The 24189-nt window shown below is 37.9% G+C and overlaps 1 protein-coding gene across 1 annotated transcript in view; it reads right to left on the bottom strand.

Annotated features, from left to right (window-relative positions):
* Positions 1 to 24189, bottom strand: part of CCDC78 (coiled-coil domain containing 78) — a 739645-nt gene that overhangs the window by 213301 nt on the left and 502155 nt on the right. Inside the window, exon 16 of the mRNA XM_044089297.1 lies at positions 21065 to 21190. Within this exon, the coding sequence (XP_043945232.1) occupies positions 21065 to 21190 (126 nt within the window). The remainder of the gene's footprint in view (positions 1 to 21064; positions 21191 to 24189) is intronic.

Raw genomic sequence — 24189 nt, forward strand, 5'->3', positions numbered from 1 at the left:
GCTTTGAAGGATGTCTTAGTAGGTTTTGTTATCATTTTTAATGTGGGCTTTGATTTAGTTTGTAGTTTGTAGTTCCCTGTAGCGATGCAAGTTAGACTCAGTTCTCTTTTGATGCTAGGATTTCCAGGATTTGTCCCAAATTTGCATATGTTGTTTTGTGGATATTATAAGCCAGAAGGCGGGGTTGAACTTAACCCTTTTATATCTTAAGGGTGCTAGTTGATTTAGGGTGCTCAGTAAAGTATTATTAAAGCATTATTGCAAACAACTGGTGCCAATGCTATGGGCTAAAACTCAGTGTGAACAAATGCATGCTAATGCCCTTTGTAAAGTCATCTACCCCTGGAAATGATCACATTGATAATACATCCCTGAAAGTTGAATCAATGATCAAGGATCTGGGAATGCATATTGACAGTAACCTGACCTTTGACTACCACATGCCTACTGTGGTGACAAAACCATTCTGTGCTGCAAAACATATGAGTAGGAGCATGGCATCTAGGTCCAAGAAGTCACTGTTCCACTGCACTTGACTCTCAGCAGACCTGCCATCGAGTACAATGCATCCTTTGGCATGTACTTGTAACAACCTGAGAGAGACCACAGATGTTACAAAAATAATACAGGGAGAAAACATAAAGTCCTATGCAGACTGCCTTAAAGCCCTATTTCCGTACTTGGTCTCCTACAGTCTGCTGCGAGGTGATATATGCCTAGCTTACAAAGCATCCTCTGATCCCATACTGAAAGATTTGTTGCACATCTATAAAACAAGTAACATCAGAAATAGCTGTTTTAAGGATCCAAGCCTCATTTGCGACATAAATAGGACACGTTGGAGGGATATATATGTTTCTCAAATATTACTACTTCTCTGGAACATGCTTCCCATCCATGGGAAGCAAAGGTCATCCCTAACCCTATTTAAACATAATTTGCAACAATGGATAGGAAATCGTAAATTAACTCCTGGGTTGGCATCTATGTCCCTAATGGACAGGGGAAGCCTGTGAATGCTTGATTGTACAAGCTTATTTTGCAGCTTTAAAATTCCTTGGGATATTGACACGTCAGTAATATTTTGTTAAATTTGGGGGAGAGGGAACTTGGCTAGGATTAAAATGGCTCTTAGGCTGATAGCCTAGTAATCACCCAAGAACGTATGGGTGATGCAGCATCATTTAGGGGTAGAATTTTTAAAATATGCCAGTTGATTTGTTTTAGTAATAAATATATCTTTACAAAATTTAGATAAGTTGAGGATCATATTGCATTATTAATTTTGGTCTTGTGTGTTACTCAAGGAGAGGACTTTATTACACTGACTACAATATCAGTAATGGCAGGGGAGTTCCTGTGGAAAAGATAATAATGCAGTAGAGCTTCTACTCAATGTATCTAGTCACATTTGTATTTGTAACATTTGCCCATTAACATTTATAGTGTTGTTGTCATTTGGAAAAACCTATTTTATGACATTTTAGGCATCTCTTGCCAGCTGTTAAATGAGTCAAAAATTCCACTGGGCAGTATTAGCAGTAAGATGACTGGGCAGGAATCGGTGTAGTGTTTTTAACACAAGATCATTTTACATCAAAGGCCGTAATGTGGGATGAGAACACGGTGCCTCACTGGTTAAGATGCCTGCATCACTCTAATGTGTAGTGTTTATGATGGATCGAAGTAGAGAAAGACAGACTTTTGTGCATGGAACCAGCATCATCAGGATACTAGACCACATAATATATATTCTGGACTCTAACTTTAAATGCATCAAATCTCATTAAAGCTATACACATTACATCCTCTTGTTTCAAAAGTGAAAGCTTTTGATTATATATTGAGGTAGATTATGTGTATAAATACATAGCATTTAATTACAAAACTTTGCTTTCATTTATTACATTCTTTGGCTACCGTTTCTCTAAGAAAACATATTTCACTATTTTTCAGGATTTCAGATATATTTTTCTTTTGTTCAGATAAAAACCTTAAAGACTTTACTACTATTATTATTATTATTATTATTATTATTATTATTATTATCATCATTACTATTGTTACAGTACAATCTTATTCATTACATTTCATTTAGTTCCTTTTAATACTTGGAGTTATCAGAGTATTTGTCTGGTTTTCTAAGTAACAGTCCAAGCTTACATTATTTGGGAAAGTCTGTAGGCGCTACCACAGACAAGTTCCTATCAAACCATCTTTTTAGGTGTTGAGAACTCAGGTGAACACTGTTCTGTTAACCTATTGCATCCGGCATATCAAAAGAGGGGGATCGTCAAGGGCCAGTTTGTTAGAATCTCCAGAATGACATCCAATGAACAGGAGTTTTTGGATGAGTGTGAGAATCTCAGTCTTTTATTCCAAGATAGAGGCTATCCTAGGGACTTTGTATGCAACATTTGTGAACAGGTTAAAAAAGAAAGAGTAGGTAGGTTTCGACCTATTTTGGGATTAAAACATGGTGACAACACTCTGACTCAACAAACACCTCAGTCAGAATATATTAAGGCTTTTACAACACAATATAGTTCTAATTCTTGTAAAATCCGAGACATTATCAGCAGAGAATGGGAAACTTTTTCTGAGGTTACTGACTTGGGCAATTTGCAAGGCAAGGAAATGAAATTGGTCTTCCGTAAGGGGAATAGTATCAAAAACATTTTAGAAAAGGGGCCCTTTCGGCAGTATTCCTCTAGACCACGAAAGGGTACTTTCAAATGTGGGTCTTGTGCACAATGTTCTTACATTGTGCACTCTGAGGAAGTGTTTTTAACAGCTAAAAACAGAACTATCAGAGCTAAAGCATTTTGCAATTGCAACAGCCAAAGGGTTGTGTATTTGGTCATGTGCACTTTATGCCCGGCATATTATGTGGGTAAGACCGAGCGTTCCCTGAAACTTAGAATATATGAGCATATCTATGATTTACAAAAAGGGAACACTACCAATGCCTTGTTTAAACATACGTATACATGACCCAAAGCAAAATTTCTATTTTTTGTTTTGGATAGTGTTCAACTGGATCCTAGGGGCGGGCCGTGGCAGACTATACTAGAACAGAGGGAGACAACTTGGCAAATTAAGTTGGAGGCTAACAAGGAACCTGGTCTTAATGACAATATATCCATCAAGCCTATATTAAAATTGAAAGCCATTAAAATATAGGCTGTGAAGGATTTATGGGAACATTTTTGTTTTTGGGAATTTTTTAGAGAAAACTGTATTTTTGTATTTTTATATTTTCAAATATACTAAGAATATTTTTATTTATGTGTATTTTTGTATTTGAATATCTAACAGCATACATAGTATTTCAGCATATGTATGTTCTTTTATCTTGAAATAGATTTTTTAACTATGTCTTTTTTAAGTTAATTATTTAACAAGTCTTCTAATTGACATCCATATTTAAAGAGGAAATTCAGCTGGCTATGTTGTCTGATGAAGTTACTTTGGTAACGAAAACGGGTGTCATTGTGTTTCACTTGCGTTAACTGGAATTAATAAACCTGAGTTTTACGAGTATTTGTGCACTTTTGGATATTTATTGGCATTCCATCTCCATCCGGTGTTGGTTTGGTTTAATCAAGGAGAGGACTTTATTACACTGACTACAATATCAGTAATGGCAGGGGGAGTTCCTGTGGAAAAGATAATAATGCAGTAGAGCTTCTACTCAATGTATCTAGTCACATTTGTATTTATAACATTTGCCCATTAACATTTATAGTGTTGTTGTCATTTGGAAAAACCTATTTTATGACATTTTAGGCATCTCTTGCCAGCTGTTAAATGAGTCAAAAATTCCACTGGGCAGTATTAGCAGTAAGATGACTGGGCAGGAATCGGTGTAGTGTTTTTAACACAAGATCATTTTACATCAAAGGCCGTAATGTGGAATGAGAACACGGTGCCTCACTGGTTAAGATGCCTGCATCACTCTAATGTGTAGTGTTTATGATGGATCGAAATAGAGAAAGACAGACTTTTGTGCATGGAACCAGCATCATCAGGATACTAGGCCACATAATATATATTCTGGACTCTAACTTTAAATGCATCAAATCTCATTAAAGCTATACACATTACATCCTCTTGTTTCAAAAGTGAAAGCTTTTGATTATATATTGAGGTAGATTATGTGTATAAATACATAGCATTTAATTACAAAACTTTGCTTTCATTTATTACATTATTTGGCTACTGTTTCTCTAAGAAAACATATTTCACTATTTTTCAGGATTTCAGATATATTTTTCTTTTGTTCAGATAAAAACCTTAAAAACTTTACTACTATTATTATTATTATTATTATTATTATCATCATTACTATTGTTACAGTACAATCTTATTCATTACATTTCATTTAGTTCCTTTTAATACTTGGAGTTATCAGAGTATTTGTCTGGTTTTCTAAGTAACAGTCTAAGCTTACATTATTTGGGAAAGTCTGTAGGCGCTACCACAGACAAGTTCCTATCAAACCATCTTTTTAGGTGTTGAGAACTCAGGTGAACACTGTTCTGTTAACCTATTGCTGCAGCTTGTCTGAGACAACTTATATAGTATCTTCCTGGATGCTTCCCTGACCACATATTTGCGGCAGACATCACAAACTATTGTATCTATACTCAGTGCATTCACTGTGAGACATATTCATATTGAACAAATGTGTCTGATTTCTTCACAGTATGAACAGAAGATGTTCTTGGCTACACATGCTGATACACAGGCATTCATTCTAGCTATATCTGTGTTGTCATCGTACTCTTTGTCAGTCATCTTTTTTCTTCAGTAAAAGAAGGGGACCTGTCTGGACTGATTTTCTTTCATTCTCTCTCTCTCACTCTCTTTAACGGAACCCGTGCATGTGTGTATGTATATAAAAATATATAAATGTGCAGACACATTCAAAAAAAAAAAAAAGATGCGTTGGCTTCATCTGTAGGCTAGTGATCAAATGATCTGTGACAACCGGATGGCTGAATTTACTAGTAAAAATGATGGGAGTTAGACTGAAAGACCTTTACACCTCTTCTAATGAAAACTGATCTTATATTACTCAATATCGTTTTTATTTTTTATTTATTTATTTTTTTTGCTCTTTAGGTAGTTAGTTTCTGTAGGTTTTCTTCTCTGATAATGATTGATTTTATAGTTGATATTAGTTGTTCCTTTTAGACATGGTGAGTTGACATACATCTCATATTCAGTGCTCCTATTGCTGGTCTTTTTGACAAAGGAATCTCTTCCTGAACTTGAATCATTATCACTATAAGAGAATGCCTTGTCTGTGCCTTGGTGGGGCAACGGGACTGCAACTTATTGATATATTTTTATATTACTACCTTTTTTGTCCTTTTAAATTTTAATGTTCATATGAGTCACTTTGCAGTTTTCATTGTTAACTAAGACCTCTGTTGCAAAAGGCCCAGCATCCAGCCTGACTGTCAGAGCTGTGGTCCCTTCCCCTCTTTTTTAACACCTTTATTGAATTATCACTGACATAGGCAAACATACATTAATATAAAAGAAAACAAACAATATTAACATGCCCCTAGTTACATGCATTATACATCACATATATTCTTTTGTATAACTATCAGTCCAACATTACATAAGTTGCTCACTTCCTGCCTTCCCTTAAACCTCATTCCTCATCCATATCATTATTCTGTATGTAATGTTCCCACAGTTTCCATTTATTTCTGTGTAATTTGCTCCTACCTTTTTCTAAAGATCCTACTTCCATTTTTTATACCTGCTACAATATTCAATACTTCAAATACAGTTGATTTGGACTTTGATTTCCATTTTCTAGTAATTGCTTTATTAGGCAGCCACCTTAATTAAACTTTACAAACAGTTACTATGTCTTAGCAATTAATTTCTTGTCTCCCAGATCAAATAAATAATTACCGTAGTTACACCCATTTGCTCACACTGTAAACAATTTTTGAAGTCTGCAAACTCATTATACTCCCAAAACATATGTTGCCAGGGGTGCACTTCACTATCTTGAAATACTGAAATCTCGAATTTCAGTATCTCGAGACTAAAATATCGAAAGCCCAGTTGCGCAAAAGTCCACACAACCGAATCCGGAAATGTCAAATGAGCGGTTGTGGTGGTGCACTGTGTTAATGGATAACCAGAGATTCAGGTAAGTATTTATATTTTAGGGGTTTTGGGTAGGGATTTTAGTGTATGTTAGTGTGTTGGGAAGTTGTAGGTGTAGATTACGATATGTAGATAAGAGTGTGAGTGTGTAAGTGTTGAGAATGGTGGTGTTTCTATGTATGTGATGTGTGTTTGTGTGAGGGAATATAGATTGTGTAGTGGTGGGTGTCTTTGTCTTTTTAGTGTGACCTCAGAGTTAGTATATATAAGTAGCACAGGTATGGGGGTGCAGGGGGGCTTGCCCCCTGCTTATATGTAGTGTAAGTTTGTGTATTTGTGTTGTTTGTTTGTTGTAGTGTATGGAGGAAGGTGTATGTGTGTTTGTGTGGTGGAGGGTGTATTTAAAAGTTGCGATTTTGAATTTCGCACTTTTGGGGTTTCGGTATTTTGAATTTTCGGCTTTATAGTCTCGAGATACTGAAATTCGAGATTTCAGTATTTCGAGATTAAAAAGTTAATCCATTCCCAGTTACCTATTTTTTCCTTATCACACCTCCAACATTTGCCAACCACCTGAGGAAAAATTCTTTAGAGTCTGTTTGCGGTATAAAAATACCTGTGCAAGCATTTCCAGACAAAAATCTTAACTCTTCTAGACTTTTTGTATATACTTGGGACCCAGATGCATGTCTTTACAGCCTTCTAACCTTTAAGAAAAAATCTGTTTCTGTGTTCTTTCATTCTTTTTTTATTCTTTTCATATTTTCTTTATCAAAACAAATCCTGTCTTTCAATACTCTTTTACCATCGCTTTCTCTTTTAATAAGCAATATATTATATTATTCATTTAAAGAAATTCACCATTCAGATTAATCTTCATAAAAAAATGTTACACTTTCATGCCCTTCTCATAAATACATAACTTCCTCTTTCCATTGAACACTAATAGTCCAATCAGCTGTTAATCTTTTAATTCCCTTACCCATTCTAATTATTCCTTTATTAAATCCAAACATATCCAAACTACACATTGATCAGTAAAACCTAACAAATATTTACCCTTTTTACTTCTTTTAAAACTCTTGAAAATATAAATGCACTCTACTGTCTTAAGCCTGTCTCCTACTTTCATAAAATCATTTTCAGATCTTGACATCCTGTGGTATTTTTTAATTGCAATACAATCCTTTCATCATTATAATTTCTATGGCTACACTATGAAATATGTTATTTCTCCTAAAAGAATTGTCTTTTGATTATAATTCACAGATATTAGTGCAGTTGCCTTATAACTTGTTCTTTCATTCCAACATTCATTATCAATCCCCTCCCTGGCTTAATTATTATTATAGGCATAATTGTCTCCATCTCAACTCTAAAGAAAATATTTGTCCACAACATGCTATTTTCCCATTCCACATAAGTTTAACCTGTTGCCTTTTTTAACAGTGCATTTCTTCAGTTTTAACTTATTTTAAAATCTCTTTACATCTTCATGTTTCATTTTTTAGACATATTCACATTTTTATCAATTTTTTCTGATTCAGAACCTAGCACAGTACATTAATTTCCATCAGTACCTCTCCCTCTTATTTAGAAGCTTGTATGTCAGATTCAGTTGATATTGTTTCTTTCCATAACAGTGCATAATCAAACCATAGCTGCTCATAGTTTTTACAGTTGCATCATGGTAATTTGGATTTCTTCACACTGTGCCCCTTTCTCCACATATCTTTTGAATGAACATTTGTTTATCAAATGATTAAAATTGCCACAATGTTTTCAGTTAGACCCATACAATATCACACCCCTGTTTTCATTAATTAAACTCGCACTTGGTAAATGACAGGTCACATTTTCTTTTATACTTAATGCAGCCTGTGCTTTATACCCACATTCCATATTCCCTGTCATCAATATTCTTTACAACACCAAACAAATATCTGTAGTTCTCCTTTAAACGTTTCAACAATTTGTTTAGTAATACTTTCACTGCAAAACTGCAAAAAAATTTATTTTAATATGCACAGTCATGTTTGAAGTAGTGTATTGTTTCTGAGGTGCCTTATTCATATTAACAGCACAAATTTACAGGTAACTCATGCATTTCAAAAGTAACATATTTATTAGTCTCAATACCAGGGTATATAATTGACCTGATATCTGTAATTTAAAGCCTAATGGCTTCACACCATTATCCCATAAATTGTATCTGCTCATAATGATGCCTTGTTTAACTCCTATTTGTACCTTCAGCCACTTTTTACATGCAGCAATGCTTCTTTGCCCAGCTACCTGTGATTGTATTCATGGTGTCTCTGCTGCCTCTCCATTGCTTACACCTTCTAATTCTTCAAAATTGACCGCATCATTACATTCGTATTTCACAATATCAGTCCAGAAATGAATGAACCCCCCCCCCATTTCTTTCATCCAATTGCAATGGAAACTTTTTGTTCACAGTGTCATTCAATGCTACCATTCTGCTGTTCAGTTCATATTCCTCCTACGTTACTTTCAGAGTTACATTGTTTAAGCCTCCACTAGAACTGCAGTGACTGCTGCTTTAGATACCACTTCAGTATCAACAGACTGCCTCACATTGTCATTATTCCTGAAATTTGTGGCCTTTGAAAGTTTGGGTTCATTCTACTTTATATTCCTGAAAAAGGGAAATTTCTCTGGTTCTACTAGTCAGTATGAATATCACCTCAGATCTCCACTGAAAATTGGCCACAGGCCTAGAGAGACTAACAGTCAACAAACATAAATAATATAGATAAATAAATATAATGTTTCTGTAATTGTAGCTCAGGAAAGTTTAAAGTAAAGGAGGACTTTGGCTTATTATGGGGCTGTTGTACTGAGATGTATGTTAGCCCAGTTATTATTTCTTGTAACCTCTATTGCAAATGCACCTCTGAGGTGTTTTAGTGAACTAAAGTACCTCAGTCCCACTTAACCTTTACAGTTTATTTATAATTTTGATGGTCTTATCCTGATAATATACATGAAGATGGACTGCAAAGGTAGACAGAGTATGAATTCATAATGCACGTGCCAGGGAGTGGACTGCAGGGTGGACAGGCATATATTAAGAATGTGACAGGAGCAGTACATTGGTGAAGCAGCTCAGCAGCACTAAGTAAATAGTCAGCCAGATTCAACAAGGCCTACATGGTCTGTTTACACTGTGTGCACATTGCACAGAGTGTGTAGAGCCGAGCCACCATGGCAAACACCATTACATCCTAATTACAGTATAAGCAGCTGAATTGTATGCTAATCAGCCAATCCAAGATGGAGGAGCTATTCAATAAATTACTAAATGGGTAGCCAACTGGCTCACTGATGGAATGCACACTATTGGAGTCCACCTCCACCAGTAGACCTGTTACCAGTGGAGTACCACAAAGATCTGTGCAGGGCCCTCTACTGTTTGGATACTATTTCACTGAAGTCCAGGAAAAGGTGTATGGCCTGTGGCTTGCCAAGCTTGCAAATAACTGTAAACTGGGTGCAATCATATAGAGTCCCCCAACAATGTTAACATATTACAGAAAGGTCTGACACAGACAAATGACTGGTGCCAAACTCAGGGACTGAAACATAATGCAAAAAAATGCCTCATTGTCCCCTTTGGCAAAGAAGTAGCCCATCCTAATTATGACATAGATAGCATCCCCTCTAAGCTTAAACTCAGTGGTACGAGACTTGGGAACTCAGGTTGATAGCAATCTAAACTTTGATCACCATGTGTCCATAGTGGTAAGAAAAGCATTTTACATTGTGCACCTCATAAATAAGGGCATCCCCTCCAAGGCTAGAGAGGTCATAGCTTCGCTGTACTCAACTCTTATCAGACTCACTAACTGAATACATTGCTCCCTTCTGTACATACCTCACCAGACACCTGCAACAACTGGAGAGATTACAGAGGTTTTTGACCAAGAGAATCCAGGGCCTCCAAAACATGACATACATGGAAAGACTGAAAGCCTTGTCACTGTACTCAGTATCATAAAGGCTGCTGACAGGAGACCTGTGCCTGGCCTACAGAGCAATCTTGGACCCTGTCCTAATGGAAATGCTGCACATCCACAAATCAAATGGGACAAGAATAACTTGCCCCAGGGATCTCAACCTAGTCTGTGACATAAAAAGAACATGCAAGACAGACAGACAGACAGACATATAAATCTCCCAGCAATTGCCGGTCTTCAGGAATAGGCAGCCACTCCATGTGAAGCCAAGCTTCTCAATGACCCTATTCAAGCACAATATTGACAACTGGATGGGTGACCATAAATTCACCCCAAGTGTGGCATCTATGTCCCTAATAGGGACAGTCATTGCTGATCACAAAATTGCTCTGCTTACAATGACTATCTAACAATTGTTAATAAGGATACCCAGGTTTTTACATGGCTAGCCTTGTAAAGGTGCTAGGGCCATTAGCCTAGTAACCTCCTATGAACCTATGAACATATTCAGGCCTTCCAACATCCACTACTGATGTCATCCATTGTAAGTTGTCCTGCAGTCTTGTAAAAGTCAAACTTGTGCCATGGCACTTGCATAAAGTACTGAGTTCCATAGACTGCATACTTAGGTAGGAGATTCTTTTCTCACTGCAGTTATCTGTATGTGTGTGTGTGTGTGTGTGTGTGTGTGTGTGTGTGTGTGTGTGTGTGTGTACCCAGAAGAGTACAATCTGTATCCTACAGCTGTCACTCCAATCTCATGGATTGACACTATTTTGACTGTTGCACATGCCTACACATCCATTTCGTGAAGGCCTCCCAACATCTTCTCTCCAACGTTAACTGCTGATGTCATCCACTATAAATTGTTCTGCAGCCTTGTAAAAGTCAGACTTATGCTGTGGTGCCTGCATAAAGTACTCAGTTCTGTAGTCTGTTTGCTTAGATAGGTAGGGGGTTCTATTCTCACTGCAGTCAACTGTGGATGTATGTGGGTTTGTCTACCTAGCCAGAAGAGCATAAGTGTGTATCCTACAGTTACCAGTCTAATCTTATGGATTGACACTATTTTGACAGTTGCACATGCCTACACTTCCATTTCATGCGGGCCTCCCAACATCTTTTCTCCAATATTCACTGCTGATGTCATCCACTCTAAGTTGTCTTGCAGCCTTGTAGAAGTCAGACTTACTGTGGTGCTTACGTAAAATATTGAGTTCTGTAGTCTGTGTACTAGGTGGGGGGGTTTGTTCTCACTGCAGTTGTCTGGGGAGTGTGTGTGTGTGTGTACACTTGCTTGACATTAGAGAGAGCATTTTACAACAGCATGGGGTCACTGCTATTACCATATTCTCCTCACCAGACACTGTTGCTTCATCAACAATAAAGTCTTGTCTGAGACACTCCAAGACATATGTAAGCTGTGGCGATTGCCTTAAATACAGAGTTCTGTAGTCTGTGTACTTAAATGAATAGGGGTATTGATCTCACCTCAGCCAACTGGGGTGTTTGTGTGTGTGTTTGTGCACCTGCTTGACATTAGAGAGAGGCTTATGTACCAGCATGTGGGACACTGCTATTACCATATTCTCTTCACCAGACACTGCTGATGTCATCATCTATAAAGTATTGCCTGAGACACTCCAAGTCAGATTTGAGCTGTGGCACTTGCCTTAAATACAGAGGTCTGTAATCTGTGTACTTAGGAAGGGGTTCTGTACTCACTGCAGTCAACTGATGTGAGTGTGTGTGTGTGTGTGTGTGTGTGTGTGTGTGTGTGTGTGTGTGTGAGTGTGTGTGTTCGTGCACTTTCTTGAATTAGAGAGATCCTTTTACACCAGCATGTGGGATAGTGCTATTACCATTTTCTCCTCACCAGACACTGCAGATGTCATCACCTATATCTGATTTGTGGATGTGCACTATTACCACCAGGGCAGTTTCAGAGACTGGCCTAGAGGCCAAGCAGAAGTCACCTCATTCTATACGATACAGATTACAGTGACATAGCTTTCAGTTTATCCACATGCAGCATGGTATGGTTTGTCAGGCCTGTATTTTCTTGTTGAGAAGCCCCTGTGGTCTCTCCAGCTGCTGCATGTGTCTGGTGAGGTACATGTAAAAGGGAGCATTATAGTTTATTAGCATTCTAATGAGGTTTGAGTACAGTGCTGTTATATAATCCACAGATATGAATATGATGGTGTGACTTATGATGTGCACAACATAGTCTTTCCATACCACTGTGGACACTTGGTGTATGAAGTTCAGATTGCTATCTATGTGTGTTCCCAGGTCTTGCATCATTGGGTTTCAGCATAACTGGAGTATTGTTAATGCTGTAATTAGCAGAGAATTGCACTTTGCAGAAGGGCAAAATAAAGACACATTTTTGAATTTATTTTTAGACAGAGTGGCTTTGTCACCATACATTTGTCTGTGTTAGCCCCTCCTGTATCATATTTGGTAGATTCAGTGATTTCACCCAATATGCAATAATCAGCAAACACGGTAAGCCAAAGGTGGTATACTGTAACCTGGACTGTCAATAAACCTATTCCAAACAGTAAAGGGCCAAGCAGAGATCCCTGGGGTATGCCAGTGGTGACAGCTCTACTGGTACAGGTTGCTTCATCAATTTTCACAGTATCTGTTTTGTTGGTGAGCCAATTGGTTACCCATCTAGTGATGTGAAGGTTAATTCCCAGATGGGAGTTTTTCAATAATACCTAAGTGGGGGATTGTATCCAAACCCTAAGCCAGATCAAGGCAGTATGCAGTCTCTTACCTTCATCCAGGCCTATCACACAGAATCAATGGGCTGTGACAACATCACAGATCACCTATAGCGTGACTCAGCACATACATCTTCTTGACATGGTTGACTACACACTTTGACATGCCCTCCACACAAACTATGTTCCCGTAGAAGGCTGTATAGCAACATGCATACAACTGAGATGGGGGGGGGGGTGGACAGCATCCGATACATACATGCATAGACACATCCTGACCCTCCTCACCTGTGAGTCAGGCCAACATGTAATTATGAAACTTTTCTAAATGGACACTAGCAGTATTCCGGCTGTGTGCAACAGACCTGTGTGAGTTGTTAATACTACATCATGTCCATTACATCTGTTAGATGTCCTCAAAGAGGTCATTGAGGGCATGCATGGTGACAGCACTATCATTCTTTTGAAGTTGACAAGCCCAAGGCATTTGACACAAAGAGGGAGTTTTTTTTATTGGCACATGAGCACTGCCTAGAAGCAGTCTTCTAAGCAGCACTCATCTGCCAGCAAAGGAACTCCTACTTGAACAGAACTGAGTATTTGTCTTTATTTCAACTGAGCTTAAGGACTTCAGATTAGCCTTCCACAGGAACCTGGACCCAATGGAACGCTCAAACAAGAAGCACCCTAGGACCATGAGAAAAGGAAGCATGTACCTCTGCAGGAGAATCACCCCCAGCAGGTTTCTCCTCCAATGCAGGCAACTGGATACTATTTTTTTGTGTTTTACCTGCAATGACTCTCAGAGATACTGAGGTTTCATAGTTACCACAACCTGGACTAGGACTGGACTGTTAACTGTTTATTGCTGTGTGAGTCTAAGCAAGTCAGTTAACCAGACAATGCCACAGGGTTTAGTCTGAAAAAGTCCCATGTGGATCGTACTGTATACCAGCAAATACAAATGAAAAATAAACTCAAGGAAATATTTTTGAGAGCAGTTCAACATTTTTGCTTGCACTATGAATGCCAAATGTAGGATGTCTTAATTAACTACAGTAACTGTTTTTCCTATGTGCATGTTATAAGGCTGGGTACACAGCCTAAAATGTCACTTACAAATTGCTTTACTTTTTCAGTTGCTTCATTTACATTTTTTTCAATTATATTTTCTCTACAACAGTCTATTACTTTAACATTAAAATTCCTTGCTGTGTTTTATATATGAACCAGCTTCAGTGCCCCCAGGGATTAATGATAGTATTTCCATTAAAAGTCTGTTGAAATCCTAACTTTGAATAGATAAAAATTGAATACAATGCAAATATACAAAGTTTTTGCATAAGACAGTTTAACCAGGAATTAAAGGTTGGTTAGTGCTGCGTTTGTTTAATTAGGCATTTTTTAGTCCTTATATTCACACAAAGGAGAACCAGGGAATTCATAAGTATTTTTATGAATTTGACTTATCTAGTATGAATTTGATTTAGCGTTTTAAGTAGAGTATGTTTTTATTAAATTTGTATAGTTTAGTTTTTAACATGTATACACATATAAGTGTGTTTTTAAACATAAGATGAGATAGGAATATATATTGTTTTGTTCATCATTTCCTGTATTATAAGTTAATGAGTTATAACTTGTTATATAAAAGTAGGCTGCGATAATATGTTGTTATGGTTGCTAACAACATTGCTTAATTGATGACATCACTGACTTGATTAGATAAAAGGCATTGGTTTACCATATTTTAACTGTTTGTCTGAAGAAGGCTAGGCACTGTCCTAGCTGAAAGTGTAATTTATAATAAATAGCACTAACTCTTTTTGGCCGACTTTTATTGTGTTCTGTTTCAGTTCAACAGTTCGTTGTTTGTGGATTTTTGGTGTTTTATACATCATTGGATTAAAAGTTTGGAAAAAAAAAGCTGTAAAATGCACCCCCGATTATCTAGAAATCCAGGGCTTCTGGGAGCCCAACAGCTCCTAGATCCTGGCATAATGCATTTATTTCATTGACGTCTTGGCCAATAAGGATATGTTTGAGGGATGGAAGAAAAAGCTGAAGATATAGACAAAAATGGGGGGGGGGAAGCAGATGGTAGGAGAAGGCCAGGTTGGGGATAAAACAGGAATGGACAACATAAGCAGGAATAATCTCCAATGACTAAACTTAAATACCTAATATTATGGATTCCTTTAATGCCTTTAGTGTGTATATGAAATGTATTTAATTTCAATTCTGTGTTCACAGCTTCTAATGTACATTTCAAAAATATGCATAACATGAAAAGAAAATGAGACTTGAGTGTACTGAGACTGACTACTAACTTTCACATTTGGGCAACAGTAGCTTCCCCATCTGCATGAGTTTTGGATTTGCCACTGCATGTATTTTTGCTGAATACATGTTATAGTCATTTTATACTGGTTGTTGAAGGCCAAAGATCATGGGGGACCTGTATATGTGTCCTAACTACATTTCAAATAAAGCATCTGATTCCACTGAGGGGAATATTGAAGGTGGTGTGGTACAGTTATAATCTGGTAATCTGTGTTAGGACTTGATCCTATTACCATGACAGGGGGTGTAATAGATCTCATTCAGAGAAAAAGCAGGTAATACCCGAGTACCACATCCTTTAGAGCTGTCTAATGTTCTCATAAATTATACTGTACATGATGTGAAAATGAAAGTGTGCCTGTAAAAAAAACTGAGGGAAACTGATAAACTGTAAGAGTGGACTGCAGTGGGGCAATTTTGGGGATCAAACATGCAAAAGCAGATGGCATTATAATGTAAAATCCCAATGATGGTTATCCATATAGTGACTCATCTGATAACCTAAGCATAACTGTACAAAATACTTCAACTGTGAAAAGAAGCAGTGGGGCAGACAAAAAGGGCTATCAATCGCAGAAGAGAACCTTAATGCCATTATAAAGACACTTCATTCAAAAATTCATGGAGATCTATAAACGGCAAGACTTCTTAAAAAGGAAAACAAAGTGATATAATTTCAGAAAAGGGCAAAGGGAATGATGCTAGACTGCACTAGACGTTTTATCAGCTATGAAGCATAACTAGAGTGGGGCAAAGGGAGGAGACACCCCAAGCACAACATGTCGGGGGGGGGGGTGACTGGGAGATGCCCAATCAGGAAGTAGTCTACAACCCCCATTCAGAAATTAATGCTGATCATGCATTAGCAATCAGGGCTGAAGAGCTTCAGGTCTCTGTGTCTGGTATTCAAGCTATATTACAAGTATTTGTTGCATTTATAGCAAGCGAGTTGATACAGTTTAAAGAACCTTGAGTGCTCTAGTAATGTAGAACTAGCTTGCTTCCTTCGAAGGTGAGGAGTGCTTGCTAGCCAGACTGGGGAACAGACCTGCTTTTTGTTTTTAGCCTTTTAACTCAGGATGATCAGAAATGGGAATGGTACCTAGCACTAGACAAGTTAGCTACTGCTGAGTCATGGTTTGATTCTCAAGACCTCCTAATACATGATATGTGACTATAAGAAAGACATTTAAGTAGACTAAAGATTGCATTACTCTACAAAACAAGTTTACCTGGTTAATTAAGTGTAAATATAAAATATAACTTAGTATGTGTGTCGTGGAGGAAAAAAGGGATAGGGCAGATGTGAAAAACATGTAAAAGGCCTAGAAATATGATGAGATTACAATGTTCATAGGTTCATAGGGGTGTACTAGGCTAATGGCCCTGGAGCCTTTACACACCTAGCCCATAGAAGTGCCCTGGCATCATGCCGCCCGATGTTAGTTCCCAGTGCCTCTATCAAGTAGAGCCACTAGAGTGATGCCCAGGGTGAACTTTCTATTTCCCATCCACTCATCAAGATTTCTCTTGAAGAGGTGCTCTGCTTGACATGTATGGGAAGTCTATTCCAGAGCATGGGCAGTCTCTGGGTTATGAGCCTGTCCCTCCAGCATGTTCTGTTGACTGTGGTAATGAGGTCGAGGTCTCTGGAGCATTTGGTGTGGAAGGATTTGGATTTCTTTAGATGTAGCACTTCTAACAGAGCTGGGTCAGACATGACTTTGTAAGTCAAGCAGAGACCACCTCTTAGTAGATGATATGAGACAGAGAATATGTGGAGTTTTTTTGAGTCTGTCCATGTAGGACGTGTTTAAGGCCTAGGATCCTCTTTGTGAGGTACTTTTGTGGCCTTTCCAGCTGTTGCATGTGTCTAGAGAGGTACTTGCCAAATGGGGCATTGTACTCAATGAGTGACCTAATGAGGGAAGAGTAGAGAGAGATGATGACCGCTTTCTTCCTGAATGCAAAACTCTTGGTAATGAGATGTGCCACATAGAATACTTTCTTTTTTTTTTCAAAACAGGTTTATTGTTTTACATAGAATACTTTCTGACCACAGTGGCGATGTGGTGGTCAAAGGAGAGGTTGCTGTCAACCTGTGTCCCCCAGATCTCTTATAACGCCTTCAGTGTTCACTGGGCTTCCTTTGATGTGGTAATTAGTGAGAACTGAGTTTTTCCCAAAGGGGATGACGCATTTTTTGGCTTTAAGCTTAAAGCCATGGTTTCAAAACCAGTCATTGGTCTATGTGAGGCCTTTCTGTAGGATGTCTACATCACTTGGGGAGTTAATAATGTGTAGTATGAGATGGCATATGTGACTATTTATTCATGCAAAAGCTTGTGCGTGCACTGAACAGACTGCCAGTGGTAGCAGTTGGTGAAAACAAAAAAAAAAAAAAAAAAAGGAAAAATCATGCATGTATGGGAAGTTATAGGAGGAAGGTTATCAAAACAGTAAACTGGAGACTAAATAAATCCACAGCTTTCACAACTGATACAGAATGTGTGAAAATGTTATGGGCCAAGCAAACTTAATCTGTTTTCTGTTTCTCTGTAACACTATTTGACAGTGTAGACTACAAATGTAATTTATGAGGACCTGCTATCATACCTCTCAACCTGGAAACATCAAAAATCTGGACAAAGGTCCATGAAAAGTAGGTACAACTGGCCAAAAATGGGGACACTGATTAACATAAAATTTGCATTCATAGTCTTAATCCCACCCATTGCAGTGGAATTGTGGGATACCAACATGAACATTGCAGTCACTAAATAATAAGAAACAGCAGACAGACATTTGAATTTCAGACGTCATATCCCTCAGAAAATAACATTAATGCAAAACCTGTTATTCTAGCAACTACCTGAGTTCACAGTATGCATTTTTTTATGAAATGCACTTAACAACCAACCACAGACCCGGGATTCACATTAACAATCGTTAGAGTGGAAACATTTCTTTACAGAACTCGAAGATCAGCTTGAAGTGCAACATACAGCAGTTACAGCTCCTGACTGAATCCCTCAATTTATGCATAGAAATTGCTGTCAAAATCATTAAACCAACAGATATTGACCCAGCCTTTCAAACATATCCTGAATTACTTATAAATGTTTGAAAAAAAAATGCATAATCTTAGGGGGAAGTTTGGTCTGTGCAGTGGCTATGAAAAAGGGAAAAAGACTGTATTGGCAGCAGTCTCATCTAACAGCACGAACAAGGTAGAACAAAGCTCTCCATTTGATAATCCATCCTCAGACTCTTGACAGACCAAACAAACACATCACCTCCATGCAGATGTTATATTCATACTAGCATCAGTCATTTGAAAAAGTGTTTGAAACATTTTACTGTTCGCCAACACCATGCAACTTCCTGGGACGAAACATATTGCATAAAAATAAAAAGTCAAGTCATGCAACTAAATATAGACTGCAAGACTGCTGGCTTCTACAATCTACATACATAAAGTCCATGAAAATCAGAGACAGAATAGCCAGAAGCAAACAAATGCCTAATTAGCACAACTCTGCCTATTGGTATCATTATGGTTCCATAATCTGAATCCTCCTATTACAACTAGGTTTAATGGATACATCTGCTCTCATTCCCTCTTCAGCTTTGATTTTCACAGTTGCTTCCTTTCTAACTGTTTCAGTGCTGTTTCACACTGCTGACCTGACCCTGTCAGTACTGGCTCCAACCAGCTAGGCCACTGTGATATCCATCTCCAGTCTTTATTCCAACCCCACCCCCAGTTTCTTTCACTTTATTTTCTTTCCAACCCCTCTCCCAGACTCTTTAACTTTGCCTTCCTTTCTGTGACACCATCCTTTACCTCTCTGAACCACTCGAATCCTTTCCCTATACCACTTATAGAATAGCCCTTACCCCTTACATACTTTCTTGTGAACTTACCTTACACTCCACTGATTGTTTTTCACTGTTGACCTTGGTTCTTTCTTTCCTTGGCTCTACCCACTCCATTCGCCTACAGGCTCACTCTGCTCCCCTACCCTACCCCCAAATTCCACCCAACTCAACACCCCTAAACTTATTCTTAGCTAGCCACTCCCACCACTTCCACCATCCAATCCAAACTACCCATCATACCCCCAAAATCTCCTCCCACAGTTCACCCATTATAGTAAGCCTACCTTTCAGAGTTTACTGCCAAACACAACTTATCCCGATAAACTGCTAAACAATTAATCTAAACCATAATCTCTTACTCAAACTAACTTCACAACTCAACTCACTCCCTACTTCTACTCTAATGACCAACATCATGACCCTCAAATATCTGTCCCTACTTACTCAAATAATACTTCCAATTACCTTAACTTACCTAAATTATATCACCCAACCTACTAATGCAAACCACTCCCCCCATTTCACACCACTACCCCATGCTCTACAAGGTACACATCTACTGTTACTCATATATCTTCCAGTCTCTACCCCCTCAACACTAGCATGCTCTTCCCCTATAGACTCCTACCTAACTCTAAAAACACTGTTCCCAACTACACTAGTCTAATCTCCACAACACTCTCTACCTGTATACTATACCCCAAACAAACCAAATACCTCATCCATCATCTTATCTCTATCATTCTGTGCGGGGACATCCACCCAAACCCAGGCCCCTCCACCACACTGCATCCAACCCCCCAAGCAACAGGCAACCCCCTCCACTTCTTAGCTCTAAATGCTCAGAGCCTATGTAACAAAATTCCAAACCTTCATGCCTGGCTTCTACATAATCAGCCCGATATTCTCTCCATCTCAGAAACCTGGCTTAAGCCCCACATACAAGATTCTGAAATAACTCCTCCCAACTACCGCATGTTAAGGAATGACAGAACACAAAAAAAGGGAGGTGATGTAGCACTCCTTTACTCAGCATCCCTCTTAGTCACCCCCTATACCAAACCCTTTCCCAAATTTGGCAAGGCAGAAATAATAGCCCTACTCCACATAAACAACAAGCATAAACTCATATTTGTTCTCCCCCTCTATATTCCCCCTGGCAACAATATCTCATCCCTTGAAGATATTCTCTCCTGGGTCTCTATCAACATTACTCATGAAACCATAATCCTGGGGACATGAACATAAACTGGGCCACAATCCAATCTCCCACTTACTCACTCAATATTAACTTATATAACTTTATACAACTAATCAATTCCACTACCAGGCCTTCCAAGAACTCCATCACTGGAACTACAATAGACTGGATTCTAGTATCCCATCCTCACTATATCTCTGATAGTGATATTCTCCCAGACCCACTAGCTGACCATTTCTCCACTTTTTCCCACCGTCTCCCCTCTTCTATACAACTAACTCACACCTATATTTCCACTCGTTGCCTTTTCGTAATTTTCATAACAGACAGTGGACCCGGCATGAGGCCAAGGACAACTAAATAACTTAAAAATTCTCTCTGTTGCTTTAAGAATAACACAAAATAAAACATTCTAATGTATCCTGACTGCCAACTATATCAGTGAAAATATACTTCACTAACATCAGTATTTTGTCATTTCACAATAAAATGACCTCATCATGTCATGCATTGATTGTAATGTCACCATTCTGACTGCTGTAGCATTTTTAAAGCAATAAAAAAGTGCAGATGATCTTTTTATGGTTTCTTTTTCCTGCAGAGTTCTATTTCGGAAAAGAGGTTCTAGGAACAGGAGGAAAGTGGTTGGCTGAACAAACCTGCTTGGGCTTAGAAAACTGCTGGCAGCTTTAGTAATATATATGGTTACAGTAAGACATATTGCTGTTCCAAGTATAATTACATAGTTACACTTACTGTCATCCCTCCCCCCGTAAACTTACCGCTATATCCTCGATGTAGCGAGACAAGCGTGAACGGTATGCCTCATTCAGCTCCTTAAGCTGCATCTGAAGTCGAGAATTCTCCGTCTCCACCTCCTTCACCTGACTCTGAGATGTTAGAAGTGACTGGAAAAAAGAAGTGACAATAGTTGTACACTAGTTACAAGAGATTGATTGTAACACTACAATATGTTAAAACAGGCACTAGTCAATGCCAGATGTTTAGTTATTGCTACTCGTTAAGCATAACTGTGCAACAATCAAAAATGGCCAATTATATAACTTAACCTGTGAGAAAGCACACCATTACTGCAACACGATGACATGATGAACTACATTTTTTGACTGGTAAGGCTAAAAAATACTATTTTGTTGGAGTAACATGCTGCTTTAAAGTGAAAGTAGACTGTAACAACAGTAGGCTAGAAATGAATGGTCAACAAAATGAGGATATTTTATTCAGTGACAAAGTGAAAATCAAAGTAATAATAGTCCACTGATAGAAATGAATGGTCAACAAAATGAGGATATTTGATTCAGTGACAAAGTGAAAATCAAAGTAATAACAGTCCACTGACATCCAGGTGCTGTGTTAGACAATGTCTAATCTAAAGTGGGTTGAGAGGGGTGTCAGTGAAAATGGGATATTTTCCAGCATCTGTACCTGAAAGACAAAATGCAAATGTCATTTCTTTATTACTGTTATGTGGTAAATGCACATAGTTATATTCTGTGTAACACTACTTTACATGTTCATAGGTAGTTAGTAGGCATAATCTCCAAAAGGCTGTTACTCAGCCTAGTCCAAATTCCCAAAACAATGTTAAGCAAGTGACTTGCTCAAGATCACACAGTATGCAAATGAAGACTGAAGGAATCAGACACTGTACTACCAAAAGTAATAGCTCATAGCCTTAGTCCTCTGTGTCAACTGCCAGACTAGATGTCTGTCTTTGTTTTGAATCTGAAAACTGCTTACTTGTGGCCAAATCAGGAAACAAAGACAGGACATTCAGACTGTTTGTTTAAACTGTAGAACAATGTTCCAGTCCATCAGAGTACTTACTTTTTGCAGTCTGACTGTTCTGGCAATCAATAACACTGCATCTTCACTTCAAAACATGTAAAGAAGCTGAGCCTTCACAATAGCAGCAGCAGGCTTCTCTAGAAAGGATCACACACTGTTTAAGGGCTGTGCCAGATCCAGAGTCTGGAATTCAGTCGTTATATGTGGTCGCTCTCTCGGTTGTGTTTGTATACTCACCCAATGCCTATATATTTTTTCAGTCACTAAGGTTTCTTCACAAAAACATAACATTTGGTTGGTTACTCTAAGAATATTCATACATATTCCATGTGCCCTAGCCCCTTTGGCCTGGGTCATGGCTGAAAAGGGACAAAGATAGACCAGTTCACTTTACTCATTAACAAATGAATACATTAAACTAAAAACAGCAAATGTAAGCTTGTAACTACTTAGTTATTGCCTGTAATCATTAAATGGTTTATGTTTTATTATATATTTAAGGAGATTAAAGGTATGAGAATAATAAAGAAACTTTGCAGTATGAAGGGTGTGATGTTCACTTCTTAAATTATGTTATGCACTTAGTTCACGTAATAAAAATCAAACTGTAAGATATAACTTTAAAATACATGCTGCAAAATAATCAAATAGACAAAATCTGTGCTACAGAATAATCAAATAGAAAATAGTAGGTAGTCCACAGTTGAGTTAAAAATAGTTTTGGACCCAGTATAGATTGCATACTGTTTTTTTCTGAGACTTCAAGGGATACCAGAGATGTCTCTTTTTATTGTTGTGAGAATGATAAAGAAATTAGCTCCATTTATTTACTCCATTTAAACTAAGTACTGTCTCATACTGCTGGAGCAAATTATTTTGACACTTACGTATTATCACAACCAGATTTTTGCAGTTGCGGAAATACGTTTGTTTGCTTAAAAACGGATAGTGGGAGTTATGTTATGGTGGAATTTGATGTTTTCAGTGGGTATAACTTAGTTTGTCTTTAAACTTGGTAAGGTAAATCAACGTGGAGATGTGAATCTTGGACTGCATACTGTTAAGTTGGTTACACTGCTGTCGTGCTGCAGGAAATGAAAGACGGACACCTGAGAAATGTTTGGTTGAACTTCTGCTATCCTGCAACATGAATTACTTATAAGTGTGCAATACTTCCTTCAGAGAATAAGGCACGGAGACCTGCAAATCTTTTTTGGTAAATTGTTGGATTTATTGTTACAAACTTTTGAATAGAACTGAAGTTAAGGAGAATAAGTAAGGGAATATGTATGTGCACACTTTATAAAGTACTTGTGCAATGGAGGCTGTTCTGTTAAGTGGTAGTCCAATAATCATTTTTTGGAGTCGTTGACAATAATGGTTTATTCTTTGGATTCAGATGGTGTTATTCTTGTGGATACTACTTACTGTTGGGCTGTTTAGTGGATGTTTTACGGCAGCATACTTGTGGATTGTTCAGTCACTGGTTTACTGTTTGGAATGTACCTAACACCTAACAGGACTTGGCAATGTAGTATGAGTGACATGATTTTGGGAACGGCATTCCTTCAAACAAATACTCATTTTTCAAATATTACACTGTTATTCCTTCCTAAACTGTTTTTTTTTAAAGATAACATTCCCTGTGTGATTCTGCATATATTTCTGGTTTAAATTACCCTTGGGAAAGAAAGCGGTATTATCGCAAAAATCTGGTTGCGATAATATGTAAGTACCATTATTTTTATTTAATGACATATTTTGTGGTAAATATATGTGGCTAAGGTGTCTGTTACTTTGAGACTGAGAACTAATTCTTACTAGTCACTGCAATGTAGTACCCACACTGCGGAACTAGCATTCTGCTGATGGTAGATGATGCTTAACTGGTGTTGCAAGTTTTCTTAGAGGGTATTTCTGCAGATATTGTGTTATAATATCACTCACCATCCCCTTGACCTTCCAAGTCCAGGATATCATTACTTTTATAGTTTAGTTGCAAACATCCCAAAAAAATGCAGTTTAAAAAACATGTGTTATTGTATTATTTTGCATGTCAGACGTTACTAAGTCTGTATGATTTGTACAGACTGCTATA

The sequence above is a fragment of the Protopterus annectens genome, chromosome 12.part0, assembly GCF_019279795.1.
Source record: "Protopterus annectens isolate FY-2018-M chromosome 12.part0, PAN1.0, whole genome shotgun sequence".
NCBI classification, from domain to species: domain Eukaryota; kingdom Metazoa; phylum Chordata; order Ceratodontiformes; family Protopteridae; genus Protopterus; species Protopterus annectens.